This window comes from Rutidosis leptorrhynchoides, chromosome 4 (genome assembly GCF_046630445.1).
Source record: "Rutidosis leptorrhynchoides isolate AG116_Rl617_1_P2 chromosome 4, CSIRO_AGI_Rlap_v1, whole genome shotgun sequence".
Taxonomy (NCBI): Eukaryota; Viridiplantae; Streptophyta; class Magnoliopsida; order Asterales; family Asteraceae; genus Rutidosis; species Rutidosis leptorrhynchoides.
Genome location: NC_092336.1, coordinates 597,940,351 through 597,958,325, shown reverse-complemented (window position 1 = coordinate 597,958,325; position 17,975 = coordinate 597,940,351). Strand labels below are relative to the sequence as shown.

At 33.2% G+C, this 17,975-nt stretch overlaps 1 protein-coding gene across 2 annotated transcripts; it reads right to left on the bottom strand.

Annotated features, from left to right (window-relative positions):
• Nucleotides 1-8,407: 8,407 nt before the first annotated feature.
• LOC139903919 (dihydrolipoyllysine-residue acetyltransferase component 2 of pyruvate dehydrogenase complex, mitochondrial-like) lies at nucleotides 8,408-15,057 on the bottom strand. 2 transcript variants are annotated; one of them, XR_011778595.1, is made up of 20 exons: nucleotides 14,907-15,057; nucleotides 14,394-14,478; nucleotides 14,100-14,218; nucleotides 13,931-14,001; nucleotides 13,811-13,848; nucleotides 13,498-13,553; nucleotides 13,330-13,404; nucleotides 13,164-13,256; nucleotides 12,334-12,570; nucleotides 12,150-12,222; nucleotides 11,773-11,873; nucleotides 11,529-11,614; nucleotides 11,372-11,447; nucleotides 10,942-11,009; nucleotides 10,772-10,838; nucleotides 9,893-9,988; nucleotides 9,722-9,824; nucleotides 9,174-9,269; nucleotides 8,752-9,063; nucleotides 8,408-8,660 (listed from the first exon to the last, which is right to left on the bottom strand). XR_011778595.1 is itself a non-coding variant. In XM_071885842.1 (19 exons), exons 1-19 carry the CDS (start codon nucleotides 14,943-14,945, stop codon nucleotides 8,993-8,995), a joined length of 1,650 nt encoding a protein of 549 aa, XP_071741943.1. In that variant the 5' UTR covers nucleotides 14,946-15,057; the 3' UTR covers nucleotides 8,690-8,992. The 2 variants fall into 2 exon arrangements, 1 of the variants encoding a protein (XP_071741943.1); XM_071885842.1 differs by lacking the exon at nucleotides 8,408-8,660 and having other exon boundaries at nucleotides 8,690-9,063.
• Nucleotides 15,058-17,975: the final 2,918 nt, after the last annotated feature.

Sequence of the window (17,975 nt, the reverse complement as noted above, 5' to 3'; positions counted from 1 at the left end):
ATGTATATATATCATATTAAGATATATTAATACATCATAATATCATGATAATGTAATAATTTAACATCTCATTAGACATAATAAACAATGAGTTAACAACATTTAACAAGATCGTTAACTTAAGGGTTTCAAAACAACATTTACATGTAACGACTAACGATGACTTAACGACTCTGTTAAAATGTATTTACATGTAGTATATTTAAATGTATTTAAACACTTTTAAAAGACTTCAAGACACTTATCAAAGTACTTCTACTTAACAAAAATGCTTACAATTACATCCTCATTCATTTTCATCAATAATTCTACTCGTATGTACTCGTATTTGTACTCGTACAATACACAGCTTCTAAATGTATTTACTATTGGTATATACACTCCAATGATCAGCTCTTAGCAGCCCTTGTGAGTCACCTAACTATGTGGGAACCATCATTTAACATCTAGCATGAAATATCTCACAAAATTACAAACTAATGGAGCCTATATGGAAGCACCAAATTCACGTGAACTAGCATACTCACAAACACATTCACTTTGCAATTTTCTTGAATCAAATTACTCTCTCTCAAGTGTTCTTCCTTTGTTCTAAGTGTTCTTCATTATCTTCAACAAAATCTAGCTCAATCTAGTTCATAAATCCATACATAAACCAAGATACAAAACAACTACTCAAGAACACACCAACAACACTTCCAAGTTTGCTAGCTTACTTCCAATCTTGCAAATCCACTTTGAGTGATCATCCAACCTCAAGAAATCTTTCTTAGTTACAGTAAGATATCTCTCTAATACAAGGTAGTACTCATATTCAAACTTTTATTCAATTTCTATAACTATAACAATCTTATTTCGAGTGGAAATCTTACTTGAACTTGTTTTCGTGTCATGATTTTGCTTCAAGAACTTTCAAGCCATCCAAGGATCCTTTGAATCTAGATCTATTTTTCTCATTTTCAGTAGTTTTATCCATAAAACCTAAGGTAGTAATGATGTTCATAACATCATTCGATTCATATATATAAAACTACCTTATTCAAAGATTTAAACTTGTAATCACTAGAACATAGTTTAGTTAATTCTAAACTTGTTCGCAAACAAAAGTTAATCCTTCTAACTTGACTTTTAAAATCAATTAAACACATGTTTTATATCTATATGATATGCTAACTTAATGATTTACAACTAAAAACACGAAAAACACCGTAAAACCGGATATACGCCGTCGTAGCAACACCGCGGGCTGTTTTGGGTTAGTTAATTAAAAACTATGATAAACTTTGATTTAAAAGTTGTTCTTCTGGGAAAATTATTTTTCTTATGAACATGAAACTATATCCAAAAATCATGATTAAACTCAAAGTGGAAGTATGTTTTCCAAAATGGTCATCTAGACGTCGTTCTTTCGACTGAAATGACTACCTTTACAAAAATGACTTGTAACCTGTATTTCCGACTATAAACTTATACTTTTTCTGTTTAGATTCATTCACTTAAGTTAAATATGAAACCATAGCAACTTGAATCACTCAAAACGGATTTAAAACGAAGAAGTTATAAGTAAAACAAGATTGGATAATTTTGCTTGTTGTAGCTACGTGAAAATTGGTAACAAATCTATATTAATCATATCCTAGCTAACTCATATTGTATTATACATATATTCTAATATATTATGTAATCTTGGGATACCATAGACACGTATGCAAATGTTTTGACATATCATATCGACCCATGTATATATATTACTTGGAACAATCATAGACACTCTATATGCAATAATGTTTGAGTTAGCTATACAGGGTTGAGGTTGATTCCAAATATATATATACTTTGAGTTGTGATCTAGCCTGAGATGTGTATACACTGGGTCATGGATTGATTCAAGATAATATTTATCGATTTATTTCTGTACATCTAACTGTGGATAACTAGTTGTAGGTTACTAACGAGGACAGCTGACTTAATAAACTTAAAACAGTAAAACGTATTAAAAATGTTGTAAATATATTTTGAACATACTTTGATATATATGTACATATTTATTATAGGTACGTGAATCGACCCGTGGCCAAGTCTTATTTTTTGACGAAGTGAAAATCTATGAAAGTGAGTTATAGTCCCATTTTTACTATCTAATATTTTTGGGATGAGAATACATGCAGTTTTGAAAATGATTTACAAAATAGACACAAGTATTGACACTACATTCTTTGTTGAATCGTTATACCGGATATCGCCCTTGTTGAATGTGGTAGCCTAAGAATTGGTGTTTATTATAATTGCCACCAATTGACGAAAATTCTAAAGATAAATCTATGGGCTTTGACACGCCCCAGTCAGAGAATTTGAACTGCTTTAGTACTTCGATATTTATATATGGGGATATTCTAGATGCATTTGTTAATGTCGGTGATGTGTGCGAGGTGTACTAGGAAATAGTATTATTTTTACAACGAAATACTATTAAATACGATACAATTTTACACAAGATATTTATTTATTTATAGAATGGATATACCTAAACCTTGCTACAACACTTATAGGCAGTGTACGTAATCGTACAGTAGTGTAGTTTTTAGTAAATCCGGTTCGTTCCACAGGGAAAATTTTAAACAAGCTTAACGCTATATTAGTTTTAATTTATAAAAAAACAAATATATATATAAGTAATATTATTATTATAAAAAGGGGATTTTTACCGTTTAATGACCGGTTTGTCGATTTTAAAACTTTAGTCGCAGTTAAAACCTAATGTAAAATACTAAAAATAAATACAACTTAATTTAAAGCGTAAAGTAAATAATGATAATGAAATTGCGATAAATAAAAAATGTGATAAAATAAAATTGCGATAATTAAAGAGTACGATAATTAAAAGTGCAATTAAATACAATGACAATAAATAAAAGTGCGATAATTAAAAGTGCAATTAAGTATAAAATAAAGGAAATTAAATATGAAATAAAGGAATTATGCTTATTTAAACTTCCGTAAGCATGATGTTTGACGTGTTGATTTTAGTTTATTCCCATGGGTTAATTGTTCTTTGTCCTGGATTATTCGATATGTCCATACGGATTTGTCCATAATAGTCCATCAGTCATAAATATAAAGTGCGAAAGTCTTCGTCAAATTATTCTTATTCCCGAAGTCAAATATTCCAACTAATTGGGGATTCGAATTGTAACAAGGTTTTAATACTTTGTTTAATGAATACACCAGGTTATCGACTGCGTGTAAACCAAGGTTTTACTACTTTGTTAACAATTACACCAATTACCCTTGAATGTAATCCACCCCTGTTTTAACAAGTCTATTAACTATTAATCCAGTTCCGTGTCCGGTAAAATGAACAATTATTGGTATTTATAGATATCCCGTCCACCGTACCCAGTCAAGCGTATGTGGTTATATATAAATACGTCAAATTATAAGTCTATATATTAATTTAACGAGGTATCGTTTAGTTAATATAAAACCCATTAATAGCCCATAGTCTAATTTCCACAAGTGTTGTTCTTTTGTCCAAACCCCAATTATGGTACAAAGCCCAATTACCCAATCTTAATATTTTCAGCCTAACATCATGATTACTTCGTCTTAAATAAGCATAATAATAACTTAGCTACGAGACATTAATTTAAAAATAACATTAACCGTAACTTACAGTGATTAAAAATAGTGTAGCGTTACACGGACAGAATTTTGACTTACACCCTTACAACATTCGCTAACATACCCTTATTATTAGAAATTAAAATTAAAATTAAAATTAAAATATAATATATATATATATATATATATATATATATATATATATATATATCGTATGATAGAGAGAGAAAAAGATGTGTAAATTTCGTCCAAAACTCGCGAACTTTATAGGACCAGGCCTGGATTTCAGGGCCATGCGATCGCATGGTTTTTGTGCCTCCAGGCCATGCGATCGCATGGTGGTAGGTAACAGCTCACAATTCTTTGTTTTCTTGTTTGTCGACGTTTTATATATAATATAATATATATATTAATTTTAAGAATTAATTATATATTATATTATATTCATGTGCATAGTTGACTCATAATTTTTAGTCCGTTGCGTCGAGCGTTGAGAGTTGACTTTGGTCCCGGTTCCGGATTTTCGAACGTCCTTGCGTACAATTTAATATCTTGTATTTTGTGTTTCGCTTCTTGTACTCTTGTAATTTTGAGACGTTTCTTATCAATAATTGGAACCACTTTGATTGTATTTTGTACTTTTGAGCTTTTTGGTCGTTTGCGTCTTCAATTCGTCGAATCTGTCTTTTGTCTTCACCTTTTATTATTTAAACGAATATCACTTGTAAATAGAACAATTGCAACTAAAAGCTTGTCTTTCTTGAGGGATAATGCTATAAAATATATGTTCGTTTTTAGCATTATCAGTCGGTTACCAGGTGTTCAACCATATGAATGATTTTTATGCAGATTGCATGTTATTGAAAGATGAAATCTTGTGGTCTATTATTACAATTTGATATATAGGTTAAACCTATAACTCACCAACATTTTTTGTTGACGTTTAAAGCATGTTTATTCTCATGTGATTATTAAGAGCTTCCGCTGTTGCATGCTAATATATGGACAAGAGTTGGTGTCAGCATGCTTGTATAATATTGTTTAAAACTGCATTCGAGATTTATTTTGTTGTAACATATTAATATTGTAAACCAATATGTATTGGTAGTGTGTAAGTGTGATATTTTTAGATTATCATTTCTGGATAATCTAGGTGGTGTCTTTTTAACCTTGTCGATAAAATAAAGGTTATGGTTTGTTTTAAAAACGAATGCAGTCTTTGAAAAACGTCTCATATAGAGGTCAAAACCTCGCAACAAAATCAATTAATATGGAACGTTTATATCGATATGAACGGGACATTTCACTCATGTCTAAACGTGGTCCCGAGGCTTTTTGTAAGGCACCCCAAAAATCTAGAAGTGAAACGAGAATCTCGATTCGAGACGAGGTACATTCCTTTAAGATATATTTGAACAAGTTTTTGTTTCTCAAGAAATTCGCGTCGCGAAAGATTTATCGGTTTCTGAAAACGTTCGCTAGGACTATTCACCCTCACGGCGAATACTAGTATAACGTGAAGAGTCTCTCTCTCCATTGAGAATTTAGATAAAAGGTTTCCGTATACAGAAGTACGAGTGTAATGCGAGAGAAATTTCTGCCTCGATGTGAGCATATCAAGCATATTGTAGTTCGTCGATAAAACTGTGCGAAAACGAGATAGTATACACGTGTAACATATGTTTGAAGTTGAAAGAATTTGCCATTCATTCGGAAGCATAAATATGGTTCGACAATAATCGAAGGTGTGTCCTTGGTATGGTTGTCATCAATATTCTCGGAGTTTTTGGATGTCCAACAAAAAGAATGAAGTCATGTACATGGCACATGGTGGTGATTAGGTTGATCGAGTTCAATCACCATCACGAGTCATTAGAACTTTGGTATGACTTACTATAATATAACCACGTTGATCGAGTGTCGTTATATTACACTAACTCATACCTCCATTCCCACATCACTCCATAATATCAAGTTCGTGTAATCGTGAAGATTTAAAATGAACAAAGCGTGACGACATCTCTAACGTGACTCGTATCGAATCGAAAGAAGTAGTGCAACTCTGAAGATGCATTTCCCGAGGGAAGTGTATAAATGATTGTTCACGTCAATGCAGTTCAAGTCAAACAATAATGTCTTTAGGTACGAAAAGAGTAACGAATTATGATAACGAATAGTACGTAACCGTAGTGATAAATAGTGATGATGATACTTATCTAAAGTAGTGGTGGTAACTGTACAACACTTGTGGATAGTAAGATGAGACGGGGTGAATAACAACGTGGGAGACAGAGTTCCCGAACTAGTATCACTAATGAAGTCGTCGTCCTCCTTACGCGTATGAATCTTAAGTTTACGTGTGTTACCAGAAAATGGCAGAGTACGAGTACGTATGAATGAAAATTTGGTACCATTAAGGAGTTCACCTAAGAAAGATTCAAGTATGAATGCACAAGTAGTCAAGTAAGTGCTATCTATAGCAAATGCAAGTCAGAATGCAATGGTTAACTATCCAGTTGTAGTCTAGATTCACTAATGCGTCCTAACGACTCTGTCAGACACACTAATGCACATCCTAGTTCCCTACAACCAACGCTCTGATACCATCTGTAGCGACCCGACAAAATCGTCATTGACGGCGCCGTTAACTTAGGTCCCGTTACGTGGTCATAGTCCCTATATGAGACGCGTTTGACCAAAATTATGTCGCATTCATTTGAAACGTACAAGACTTGCAAAGTTTAGTTTACCAAACGGATCGACAACAAGTTTAAGTTTACAACATATGTAAAGTATAAATGAAATAATTTGCGACATAATTAGTTTAAAATCACGGTTGCTATAAATAGCGTAAGTATGTATGCTTTAAATTTGAATCCAAAAGTGCTATCGCTAGCGTATGCATGTATGTTTGACTCCAAGCAAGTAATCAAAGTGTATGCATGTATGCTTGACTCCAAGCAAGTATGAGTGTACGCGGAAGCATGTATCAAATAGCCAATCATGAACCTCGAGTGCACGAGTATGTACTTCACAAAGTAAACGTGTGCATGAAAGTTGCTTAGTCTTGACCTAAACAAATAAGTTGTATCAATTAATCGGTTACGACACATGGTCGGTCGAAATGTGTTCAATTAGTCCTATGGCTCGTTACGACTCGATTATGTAGCATGTGAATCACGTTGTCAAGTTTCATGCAAGAATCAAGTATAAAATAAGATTAGAACGATTGCATAAGTGTTTTGTTAAGTTTGACTAAAAGTCAAACTTGGTCAAAGTCAATGAAAAAGTCAACGGGGTCGGGTCGGGTATCCGACAATTTTTCTGAGGTTTTTAATCATATATAAGCATGTTGGCCAAGTTTCATGTTGATCGGGGGTGCGTAGCATAGTTAGAATTAAATGAAAATGCGTATTTTTGGACAGCCGGTGCCCGGAGCGGCGCTCCAGAACCCTGAGCGGGGCTCAGAATGGCTGTTCAGCAAGTCTGGCAGTTTTTGAACACTCAAGCACGAATCCAACTTCAAACAACCATAACTTATGAACCGTAAATATTCAAAACACGTATCTTATATCGTTGGAAAGGTAATTTAAAGAGGAATACAACTAAACACATTTCATCAATCAAATCCATCATTAACAACAATGAAAACCTCAATAAATGATCATTATTTAACGTTTCAAGCTCAAAAATGCAAACGGTGATTCGGGAATCCAATTTACGCATACGATACGCCGTTTTGAAGGTAATGAAACATACAATACAACTAAATACTTACTAACAACATTTCATAGCATTCAATGCGTCAAAAGTTCGTTTTAAAGTTCATCAAACCCTAACCAAGATCATGAATTCAACTATTTTGCAAATGAAACTTTTCTAAATCAACCAACACATCAAATTGAAGCTAATGATGCTAGTAACACATTTAATACATGAACTTTAACATTTAAACAACATTTAATCAACCAAAATCAAGGATTAAACTAACGCATTTCAAGTGTTCATGCTAGTTACTCCAAAACAACAAATCGAGCAAACAAATCACATATTCATGTTAGAATCGAGCCATGGACACTAACTAACACCATTTCAAGTCTATAAATCGAATTAGAGAAATCTAGAGTTTTAGAAATGTTACTCAAACGAGATGAAATTGGTACCAAAATGTAGAGGATGATGAGAGGATCACGAAAATGTAATTTGTTTTGATGTTTACTTGCTAGATGGGATTTAGATGATGATTCTTTACAAAAGAAGAAGATGGAGAAAATATGGAAGTAAGAAAAAGAGAGAAATGGTGGAAGATGGAAATGAGTGGTGGGTGGTGACTTTGACCATTTGACATAGTTACCACATTGGTCAATTGGCAAAGTTGGTCCCTCGAGTTTAAAAGTGGGTGCGGGAATTTACCGAATGAATATTTAAAAAAAATAATGCTAGAGTAAACGTGAGATGTTATAATTAAATAACGGGAATATTAGGAACGTTAGTTAACGAAAGGTACGAATTTAGATAACGGAAGATATTATCTGAAAAGAAAAGACGGTGTTAAAATAAATTTAACGGAAAAATGCGGGATGTTACATGAACTTTAATCGAATGTGAAGTTAATGACGACCATGACTTGTTGAATGACCAAATTACAAAGATGGAACCCAAGTTATATTTGGCATTCCTCAATCTAGTTAATAATGGGATACGAAACAACACCTCCTATCTTAATAAGAAAGAATAAAACAATAAATTAAAGTAGGTAATCAACTTCTGAGAGGTTGATTGGCTCTCCAATTATTCAATAATTCAAATTAGTTGTCAATATTCAGCATGACAAAGTTTAAATGATAAAACCGTATATATAGATAAACCTAACTTGCTCTTTTTCTTTTTCGAACAGCGATATTGGCATCACCAGAAAGGGGCTTGACCACCTTCGCGATCACACAAACGTTAGGAGGAATCCCAATTTGCGACAATGTTAACGGTACCATCGAACCAACATCAAAATCTCGTCCCTAGGGTTGAGTTTAGAATTTAGTCTGAAAACACGACGGAAAGCAAATTGATAAAGATGATCACACCAACCAATCAATTACATGAAACCAAAAAATTAGGTTTATTTAGGTTTACATGTGAGTGCAAGAACCAAACTGAATTCTTTTCCGCACATAAGAGATGAATGTTAACTCTATACATGACCAAAACCGAGTCCATGTTTTCATGCCTCAAATCGCGACGACCTCCCTTTTTCTTATTTGGAAACAATATTTCATCATGTGATCAACAAAAAGCCAGTATAACTCCGTGAAACAACACGCGAGTCCCTAAAAAGAAATTGATAACTGTAAAATTCAAAGAAAAGAAATTATATTTAAAGCAGCATTGTCTCTGGATTCTCGATGTAGCCTTTGAATGCTTTTAGCCATTCTGCACCAATAGCACCTAAAAATAACAAAATACGCGCATAGATATTGTTAGTATCCGATACTTGATTGTTAAATGAAGTGACTAATGTGCAGGAATCAATACTTTTTAGTTGTAACAATACGTACCATCAATCACACGGTGATCACAACTCAATGTGACAGACATGTATGATGCGAAATTGAATTCTCCAACGCCTGAACCAGGAATAACTCTCCTCTCGGCTGCATATAATATATATTTTAATACGGATCATCATTAGGTTGGGTATTTACCAATAATTTGACGTGGCCATTTTGACCCATTTACTTGTGACTGGGTCGATTTGATCTGTGTTCGTACTCAAGAAAGTCAATAATAACGAATATAGCTAACATAGGAGCACATCGACAGTAGCCTAAAGTCTAATTGTAATGAATACAACATATTAAAATTTGAGAATATTACTATTTTATTTGTAAAATCAACTGAAGCAATATTTTCCCAAAAAAATTCTGAGAATTAAATAGCGTTTGCAGGCCAAACTAACTTGCTTTAGGCTGTTAAAGTGGGTAATATAAACAACCTGTTCCAACCCAAACCCTCTTGGACCCGTTACCCAACCAGCCAATCTTGCCACCTGTAGCAAAAATGTTGCCGTAAACATGATGTTAGGATGAGCTATCAATCTACTCACCAGATCCAACTGCTAGAATACCGGCCTGCGGTGGATTTATGATGGCACAAAACTGCTTGATCCCAAACGGTCCCCCTAGATTTGAAACTGTGAATGTACCTCCCTACAAAAAAAGAGAGTATGAAATACTGAATCATGGTCTCATAAAAAGATGCAAACATAAATTCAGACCTCATAATCAGCTGGTTTTAAGCTGTTCTCTCTAGCTTTCTTTGCTAAATTCTTTACATCCTCTGAGATTGTTGACAAGCCTTTCTTATCAGCATTCTGCACAGATTCAAGTTGTAACAACAATAACAATCATAGTTGGTCAATGATATACACGCATACTAGAGAAGCCAACTTCATACTGTTACTTGTAAACGAGTCGATTTGGGTTCACTTTTCTTTGACAAATCAAACAGGAAAAATAATAAAAAAGGCGAAGCAACAATTAGCTTAACGAAAAACATGTCAAATAAGTCCAGCAAATGAATCGAACGGGCCAAAAGTTACTTACAGTGAACTTTTAACACAGCAAACCCATGGAAATTTGATTATACCATTTTCATGGCGTCTATTATTATTTTTATTTTAGTATTTTTTTTTTAAAAAAAACTTTTTCCTACTTAAAGGTCGGAGGTCCTCTCGGAAGCAATCTCTTTATCCGTCGAATAAAGAGAGGGATGACTTTCTCTACTCTTGAGAGTGTTTCACTCTGGGTGGAGAAATGACTTGTCTTTATTCTCGGATAGGGGAATGATTGTCTACATCTCACCTCCCCCATACACCACTCATGTGGTATTGGGTTTTGTTGTTGTTGTTGTTTTAACACACAATACCTCCTACGTCGTTTTACTAAAAAAACACTTGACTATCAAAAGAATCTATTTTTGCAATTATAATTGTCACAGTAACTAATTATGAACAAAGGTCTAGCCAAATGTGTGCCTGATCAATCAAACCCGAAATGACCTATACAAAAATTGCTCCTTTTGACCCATCAACCAACTTGCCCATTTTTCCACCTGTAAGGTATAGTAATGGCAACTAAAAGATAAAATGACTAACCCTTATGACTGGGACAAAGAGTCCATTATCAGTCTGCACAGCCACATTGATGTGCACTTCATGAAACCTATGATATCAACCATTGGACACATTATAATGATGACAAGTTACTGCGTAATTGTAATATCCAACAAGCAGAAAAATATAACATCCAACTTTCATACACTTACTGGCGAATATAATCATTAGTCCATGAACTATTACATTGGGGAACTTTACGAAGGGCCAATGCCGCAGCCTGAAAAGAAAATCAAAACATAGTCCGTTGATACCAAAAACTTATCATATGCTTTGTGGTATAAAAGGCTTCAACCAGAAATCGCAACGAAATGTACTAAATTAAATAATATTGCAAAATAGCAAGGAAACCAAGATATGGGATCTTAAAACACCAAGGACGCATATTTACGTCAGTAATTTTGTATATAATATAAGACATATATGTCTTACAGAAAGAAAGTACTAATTATAATTCATGCCACTAATATATCTAGTCAAAAAGTCATTGAAACACCATCTATATGAGCATCTGTTTCTGTTTGAGACTAAGAAAAAAAAAAAAAAAAAAAAAAAAAAGCAAAGTACAAATAGAAATGATACCTTGATCACAAGATCATTAATGGATATCTTCTTCCCACCTGAAGCTTCTTGTAGTAAATTGAGATCCGCACGCAATCTAAAGAAAACATCATTAGATCATCTTGAGAGGCTGATTAGTGTTGAACTCATATAAATGCAAGTTATATTCAACACTCACTTTGTAAGTTTGTCAACACATGTATCTACAGTTAGATAATAATGAGGAATGGTTTGCTTCGACAGCAACAAGCGTGAAGCTGTGACCTGTTACGGTTACACGATCAATTATTTCAAGATTTCCATCAATCCAAAAACTTAGCATATGTAGCATATAGCTTCTGATGCAAGATATCAAAGTTACCAAGTAATTTTATAAAGATGTAAGTACTATATTACAAAGGAACATTGATGAAGATGGTAACCTTTCTTATCTGAGAATTTGGAATATCAGTGTAATTTATAGCAGAAACTGTTGCTTGATCAGTCTTGGATGGTGCAGCTGAAAGTTCTTTCTTACCAGAAGCTACAAAAATAGGAGAAGGTGTGCAGGTGAGTTACAGCAAAACAACTAAGCAACCAAAAGAAACAGGATATACGTCATATTAAAGACGCGGATTTTTAGATTTTTTTAAAGGAAAGTTGGACTAAAGTGTTTCAGGTCAAATGGACCTGTGGTTACCAAATCTCTTCCGACCCGCTACCCCACCAAACCTGCCCGCATGCAACCCTGCCCATCTTGCTACCTAGAGTGACATGCTATATTGTACAGCACAAAGAGTTGAGTAACACTGAGAAATACCCAAGTATTCTTCAATGTCCGCCTTCACAATGCTTCCTTCAGGACCTGTACCTTTGATACTTGAAAGAGAGACCTAATTAAAGAAAACAGCCATAAAAAGAAGAGAGAATAAGAATTTCTTAAGCCCATTTAGTTAAAAATATGGATGCAATATAGTTGTACTAAAATATATTAGAATTAATACATTGTTATCTTCAGCCAACTTTCTTGCAAGAGGACTAGCAAAAACGCGATCTGTTGGTGGAGCTGTACTTGGCTTTGCAGCCTTTGGTTCTGGTGCGGTGCTTGGCTTCTCGACTACTTCTTCCTTGGCAGGAGTAGATGGTTGAGAATCTTGTGGGGTTGCACCATCTGATGACTGGGGTTTGTAATCTTTGAATTTTTCAATATCATCCTTCTCTTCAACAGTTATCGCAATCACCTGCCAAAATTAAATAATCCGTTCCTCTTACAGTTTGATCGTTTAAAAGACACTCGACATCAAAGAAAGTTATACCTTTAAAGAAATTAATTGGTAAGTTAACGGACATTGGTATAAGCTAGATGTGACCCAATACCTATAGATAGCATGGTTTTCCATCGACTCTAACAAGCCAACTAGGTTAAGAAAACATCTCTAATTATATACTAAAAACGGCCAACAGGTTCCAACAGGTTAAAAGTCACCTGAAGTGTTTTCAGAAGCATAAACTCCTTATTAGTTTTTCTAAGATGTTTATAATAATATTTTGCACAATATTGGCTAGTAAAAATTAGATCAGGAATTTCCCACTAAGCAGAAAGGGAGGTCAGGAGTTCTGATCCATGGAGCATCAAAAAATCCCTCATGGCCACGGAAGTTCATTGTGCACAACTTCGGACCTAGTGTCAACATATATAACATACCTCTAGAGTACTTACTTTGGTATATCAATCAACTGTGTGGTATTTAATTCACTTTTAAATGAAAGAAAATAGCACACACGTTGTATTCAACTTAGAAACCATATAACATATATGAGAAGCAATGATTACCTCGCCAACTTTGATTTCTTTCGCTCCATCGCCATGTATAATCTTAGCTAGATACCCTTCCTCCATACATTCCATTTCTACAGTGGCTTTATCCTGTAATTAAAGGACGCCTATGTTAGCAGTAAACCTGGCAGCAAATCCAAATGTAAAGACAATGGAAACTTACAGTCTCGACTTCACAAAGTACTTCACCAGGTGCAACTTGGTCTCCTTCTTTCTTTAACCAGCGCGCTATGTTTCCCTGGATAACAATCAAGCAAAAATAAAACAGGGAACCAAGTAATATAATATAGGAAACACATTGAACTATCATTGAGCTGATAACATGACTAACCTCGGTCATTGTAGGTGAAAGGGAAGGCATCCCTAACTCTTGGTGCGGGGGAAGACCTGCAATGTAAAATGTAGCGCACCAGTTATTATTTTTATTTAGGTAAGATTGTCCTGGATTGACTAGTATAAGTTAACTATTCAAGGCTCACCAACTTCACATAACGCAGTCACTTGAACGAAAAAATAATAATGATAATAATAAAATACAAAAAACAAAAAACAATGCCAGCAATGAGAGAACTTGGACATTAATGACTGACATATTACTAATTACAAGACACGTGATTAGTAGATATTAATGTTACATAAGATACCTGATGTTGAAAAGCTTCTCTTAAGTTGCACATCAGAGCTGTTAAACATAATCTTATAATCAGAAGATGAACACGGAACATTGGCTATTGCAATGCTGTTAAAGTATCATGAAAAATTACCAAGAAATTCCTCTACTAACCACCATTCCATTAAATGAGGTTACTTCCGCTTTAGCAAAACCATTTGATACCTTCGAACATAAGACAACAATGAGTATTTACAGATGAGCTTTATATTCAATCAGCTTATTAATTGAACAAGAAACCAAATCTATGGAGCTGGACATACCTTTGTTGGATTGACTGCCCTATAACCTCGAGTTAACATGGGAGTACTTGTCATGGATCCACTGCAAGACTTGCATCTACAAATATTCTCATTCTTAATCTGACGGAGCTTAGACATATCTGAAATCGTCATAAAGTATAAGCAATAGCAATGACAAAAATCATATATACAAGTTTCAACACAGTTTCATATGTAGATAGGTTTACTTCCATAAAGTGTAAATATCTGAATGACAACAGGTACAATCAAAAGTGGCGGTATAAAAGGTTAATAAGAATTGGTGCAGCCACTTACCGTCCCCTTTGCTAGAAATAGGGCGACTACTATGCGTAAACCACCGCACCAAAGTAGCATGATCCTGCCGAGGAACACTTCTCAACTGAAATACAACATTTAAGCAATCCAATTCCAATCAGTATCATATATACAAAGTTAGTAGCAAGTATACGTGCATCCAGCTCATCAGGTGTACTTATCGTCTTACAATAAGCTGTAAATCGCAAAATTTCATTTAACAAAGGAGGAAACACAATTCAATCATCATTTCATCATACAGTAATTTACTATTTCTGCAGCTATTTAAAGAAGCTAGGGCAAAACAGGATCTCATAACAATTTCAGCAGAATAACCTAACGCATCTAACATCAATACATTAACATTTACATCAATTATTCAATCTGTAATCATCAATCGTAGTTCAATACAGACAAAACACGCTATCTGACAATTTAAGTATATACATATACAGTAGTAGGAATAATATAATAATAATTGAGTGGATGAAAGGAAGGAAGGATGATTGGGACCTGTTTAGAGTGACGGAAGATGTGAGATGCAAAAGTCATGATTATTCGCCGGAGAAAATGGCGTACGGCAGTCGTGGATGCAAGGAATATATAATGGAGATTTGTATGTATATATTTGTATGGATTCTGTCTAGGGCTAACAATAAGAATAAAAGTCAAATCGGGAGGCTATTGATTATTGAAGGTCTGATCGGTGTTGCTGACTAAAACATGGGTCTGCTGTAAAATGTTAATATGTGAGCGACCCATTTCGTTAATTTCAGATTATTATACATTAATTCATAACTCATCTTTAATCTTTATCGGTAAATAAAATTGTACTACGTATACTGTTAATTATTTTTAAAATGTCAGACTATTTCAATATTTGCGTATAAAAAATGAAAAATAAATATATCTAAATCAAAATTAACATAAACATAAATATAAATATAAATATTAGTGTGAGTATTAATTAATTAATATTAATATTAATATTTCTATTTATTTTTCATCCAATTAAAACATCAATATCAGTAAAAAAAAAAATTAGCGAAGAAAAGGGATATCGATTAACTATTCTTCATCCATGAATGAAGATTTGAAAGTACATAGATCACTCACCACAGATTTACACTAATACAACTGTGTGAGTCGAAAAAAAATGATAGAAAGATAATATGAGAACAATTAACAAAGCAAACAATTATTAAAACAATGCAGCAGGAAATGATATTTGACCTCCATCCAGCTACCTTCTTGTTCTATTCAAACTCGCTACTCACATCCAGCTGCAACGAAAACATAACAGCGCCTGAACCCTACTGACCTTGAGATATTAGCGATGGTTGATTCGAACAAATGAAAAACTGAAACGATGAGCATTAGCTGTAACACGTTGCCCATTGAAACACCTCATTGCGGATGCGATCCATTGTATGCACTTAGTAAGCTGAGATAAGAAATCTACTCTCCCGAATTGATACCAAGCTGCGTAACCTACCAACGACTCCACTTGAATTACATCGAACGAAATATGTTTCCATACATCGTTTAAAAAACATGAAGTGCAACTTCTATCACCATGATTCTTGTAATGTGCTAAAAATTGGATGAATGGGTTAATTTCTCTCAATATTAATAATTAATAGATCGAAAAAAATTGGATGAATGGGTTAATTCCTCTCAATATTAATAATTAATAGATCGAATAAGATTGGGTGAATGGGTTATTCCTCATTAGTAATTTCAAATACTTGTTTTTTTTTAAAAATATAGATCGAACTAAATAAATATTTAACTGATTGGACATATATTACCATCCTAAAACACACATTTAATTATTGAAGTGTCATTAGCCATTCTTGAAGCAAACAACACGTAAATAAATGTTAGAACCTTGTTGATTCTCAATGATATTCCACCTCTCTCGATATAAATGTCTTATTTGTATGTTTTACACTCAAATTATAAAAGTACATAAAGTTTATTCTTTATTAATCAAATGTCACTTATACCCTTTAAGCGTAAACATTTTTGTGAAAAATTGTTAGTGATGGCAAAAAAAATAATAAAGCTAATCGTATATTTCCGAAAGTAAACGACTATTTTAAGACTACTTAAATAAGAAATGTAGACATTTGTTTTAGACGGATGGGGCATATTAATAATATTTATATAAATTTAGCCGAATTGGTAGGTCAAGAGCTTTAAGGGTGTGTTTGACGTAGCTAGTTAAAGATTATAGCTAAAGCTGATAGTTGAAATTTATAGTTAAAGCTGATAGTTGAAGCTTATAGCTGAAATTAAATAAGGAAGATGTAGCTTATTAAGTTTTAATAAGTGTTTAAAAATTCAGCTGAAGCTACAAGTTTATAATTATATGCTTACTAAAAGAACAATAAAAGATATGATAAGTTATTGCATTAAAAATAATTATGTATTTTCTCATTTTATATATTACTAGGTATTAAGCGAGTGCGTTGCACGACTATTAAAAAAAATTATAATATGTTAGTTGTTATTAAATGAAATAAGTAGTACTCCGTATCTTTTATTTATAAGCTACCAATAAACATTGAAATAAGAAAGTGTTGTGCCCATCCTGCATGGAAAACAAAGTAAAAAAATACTCCGTATTTACTATCCTGCTTTTTAGGTAATATATACTCGTCTATTTATTTATTTTAATAATTATCAGATTTATTAGGAAATGACACTTGAAATTTACACATAGCATAATATGCTATAATTAAGGTGCTAATGACAATTCACCAATTATAAACCCTCTTTTATATAGATATATATATAGATAGATAGATAGATAGATGAGCTTATTTTATACGCTAATTCACGTAACTTATATTTATAGAGCTTATAATTTCATAAACTCTATAAAAAAATTTACCTAAACATTTCTATTAACTCTAACTTATAAAAGAAATAAACTTAAACTTTCATAAACTTGTCATCTAAAGTCTAAACACGCTATAGATTTTTGAAAGCCACTGATATGATACAACTTTAAGTTGAATTCAAAAACCACCACTGCCTCATCACGCACCTTTGGCATACCAAAAAAGGCAAAAGCCACATTCTATTAACCAAATAAAAAAATCCCATCTCATGTAACCCAACCTTAAATATCCCATCCCAACTTTAAAAATAACCTATTTAGATTCTTTCACATTTTGTCATCCATCAAAGGTAGTATCATTGCAATTATATATTACTCCGTAGTATCATTTCGTCTTATTCATCTATTGATGAAAAGACTTGTTTTAATGTTATCGTTTTTTTTGCCAAAAAAAAAAAAAAAAAGTGGTAACAAATATTTGATCCTATTTCACTCTTACAAATAACTAGTTATACAAATAGATGGAAAATATAGATCTCAGTCGTGTCGTGAAGTTGGAACGATGGATATGAAGAACAACAATGGAGTGTTTCCAAACACTTATTAAAACTTAATAAGCTACAGCCCATGAAAATCATGAAATTTGATCGCTCAATCTTCAGTTTCTAAAGTGTTTTATATGAGTTCTATCTAAGAACTTGGATGTTTCTAAACTTACATAAATAAATAGGTTT